This window comes from Macadamia integrifolia, chromosome 9, assembly GCF_013358625.1.
Source record: "Macadamia integrifolia cultivar HAES 741 chromosome 9, SCU_Mint_v3, whole genome shotgun sequence".
NCBI classification, from domain to species: domain Eukaryota; kingdom Viridiplantae; phylum Streptophyta; class Magnoliopsida; order Proteales; family Proteaceae; genus Macadamia; species Macadamia integrifolia.
Window position 1 is genome coordinate 33620751 of NC_056565.1, and position 2273 is coordinate 33623023.

Sequence of the window (2273 nt, forward strand, 5' to 3'; positions counted from 1 at the left end):
CTAACCAAATAAATCTAGAAGATATGCTAGGGTACGATGTTTGATCCACCCTTGGACTCCATTTAATCACTCCTCTTTTAATTAGTTTTTATTTTCAATGGAATCCAAGTATAGATCAAACACCGTACGAGGACCTAATCCAAACTCCTGTAATGTGATAAGGGAATAAAGAGCACATATGACACTTTGGTTCCATCACCATATTGAATCAATTGATGTACGTTAGAACATAGGACATTTGGAGGCAGTTGGTGTCGGTATACAAAACCCTTCCATATGAGAACCCAAGGATCATTCCAAATGTTTATATGCCTCCCATCTTCTATTTTCCAGGACACCAAATTTTGGAATGTTTGGATAACCTGTCTTAACACTTTCAAATCCATGACCCAATTTTAAGCTCAATTTGGAATCAAGAATGAGTTTCTGACGTAGTTAGCTCTTAACACACAGGGTCCAGAGAGCAAAAGGAGAGCCTTATTATGGACTAAGCTTTGTTGGAAGCCAAAAAACCCTACAGGTTCAGGTTTACAAATGGTGGACCATGATGCTAACGATGATCTTTCCTCTTCTCCTTTCCTTCTCCGAAAACACTGTACTAATAGAATCTAATAGAATGCAATTTTTTTCCGGGGAAAAGAAAACAAGAAAGTATGTTAGTACTGAATTTGGGACAGATTTGATCAACTCTGATCGTCCAGCCGAAGATAATAGGGGCATTTTCCGGCCAGACAGTTTAGCCTTTACATTGATCGTCCCTCATTATTCATAATGTTGTTGTAGGTTGAACCTGTTAGTAATCAATTCAAGTCAAATAATTATGAAATTTAATTTAACAGCTTGTATATTCACTAAAACAATTATCTACATCCTGTATATTCATTAAAACAATCATCCAATATGCTGCAATTGAAATCTTGTTGAATTGTCTAGCTCTCTTCAGTAATGGATTTGATTCTTTCCTTAGTCCACACGAACAGATTTAGGCTCATGAAAACTACCTTCATGAAAACATCCATTGACTTACTTGGCTAAAGGTGTCTTCATGGTCTCGACTTATCGTAGCAACTGTACTTTCTTCAAATGGTCAATTACAAATCTAACTACAAGATTGTTTGTACTCACCATCTGACAACTGAGAAAATCATGACCAAACCAAAGCCACCCCCCATCCCAAACTCCCAAAAAGAGAAAATTCAAAAGTACCTTGAGAATAGACATTTGCTTCTCTCTCAAACCCCGAGAAACAAAGGCTTCTACGGGCATTTCCTTTGTACGTATGAAGCCCCATGCTCCTCATACCTGCAATCCATTGAGTAGCAACAAACGAGCAATTACTAGAATGCAGTAAGAGATGCATTGAGAAATAATGGTTTCCAACTGATGGACTTAGCAGAGGCTATGTAGGCCCAATATGGGTGAACTGAGAGCCCAGATTGAATATTGACCCAGCAGTAGCCTTGCGGGCCTGAACTGGGGGAAACTAGGCCAACTGAGTCATACTAGCTTACCACAAAAAGAAAATTAGAACAAAAGTTAAAACCACTTTTCACATCCAGTTCAACTGGTCAACCACATTTTGGCCTGGACCTGGATCAGATCAGCCCATATAAGGGCCAGGTTCTCCCATTCTCCAGGCCAGTATGGCACCTTCAAGAAATTCTTCTTCCTTTTCTGATGAATGATTTTATCAGCAATTTCATAAAAAGATTCCCACAAAGAATGGTGAACGATTTTATCATCAAAGTTCCATAAAAAGACCCCCAAAAAGACAGGCTATGGTTATGTGAAGTAACCACAAGCATTTCTATTCATTTGAAATTAGAGCACGCAGATGGAAATCTCTTAAAACTTACTCAGCTTTGGAGAACCACATTTGCTGGAAAGAACCCAGAGAAGCCAGAATGCTCCCTCCAATCCAAACACTGGATGACACACCAATAAGATATTCACAAAATAAACAATAATCAGAGGGGGTGGAGGGAGCAAGCCTTACCCCAGTAGTTGAAAGTATCTGAAGAAAGCACAATATTTTGAGCAGGCATGATAAATCAAAGGGGATTCTGATACAGAGGGAGAATTTTGCTCATTGCAACACCACATGATTTTCATACAAAAGCATTTTAACACTTTCATTCTCCTCTCACGGAGATGAAATACAGCCACTAGATCAAGTTCTTAAGAGTTTCCAATGGTCCAAAAAAAAAAAATCCTGCAAAACCTCCGCACCCAATAAACAGGCACCAGAAGAAAATCCAAATGGGGGGGGGGGG

The 2273-nt window shown here is 39.1% G+C and overlaps 1 protein-coding gene across 1 annotated transcript in view; it reads right to left on the bottom strand.

The window, feature by feature from the left end:
- Window positions 1–818: 818 nt before the first annotated feature.
- Window positions 819–2273, bottom strand: part of LOC122089734 (actin-related protein 4) — a 49798-nt gene continuing 48343 nt past the window's right edge. The window contains exons 21-22 of the mRNA XM_042659430.1: window positions 1857–1925; window positions 819–1302 (exon numbers count right to left, since the gene is read on the bottom strand). Of these exons, the coding sequence (XP_042515364.1) occupies window positions 1257–1302; window positions 1857–1925 (115 nt within the window). The 3' untranslated portion in view covers window positions 819–1256. The remainder of the gene's footprint in view (window positions 1303–1856; window positions 1926–2273) is intronic.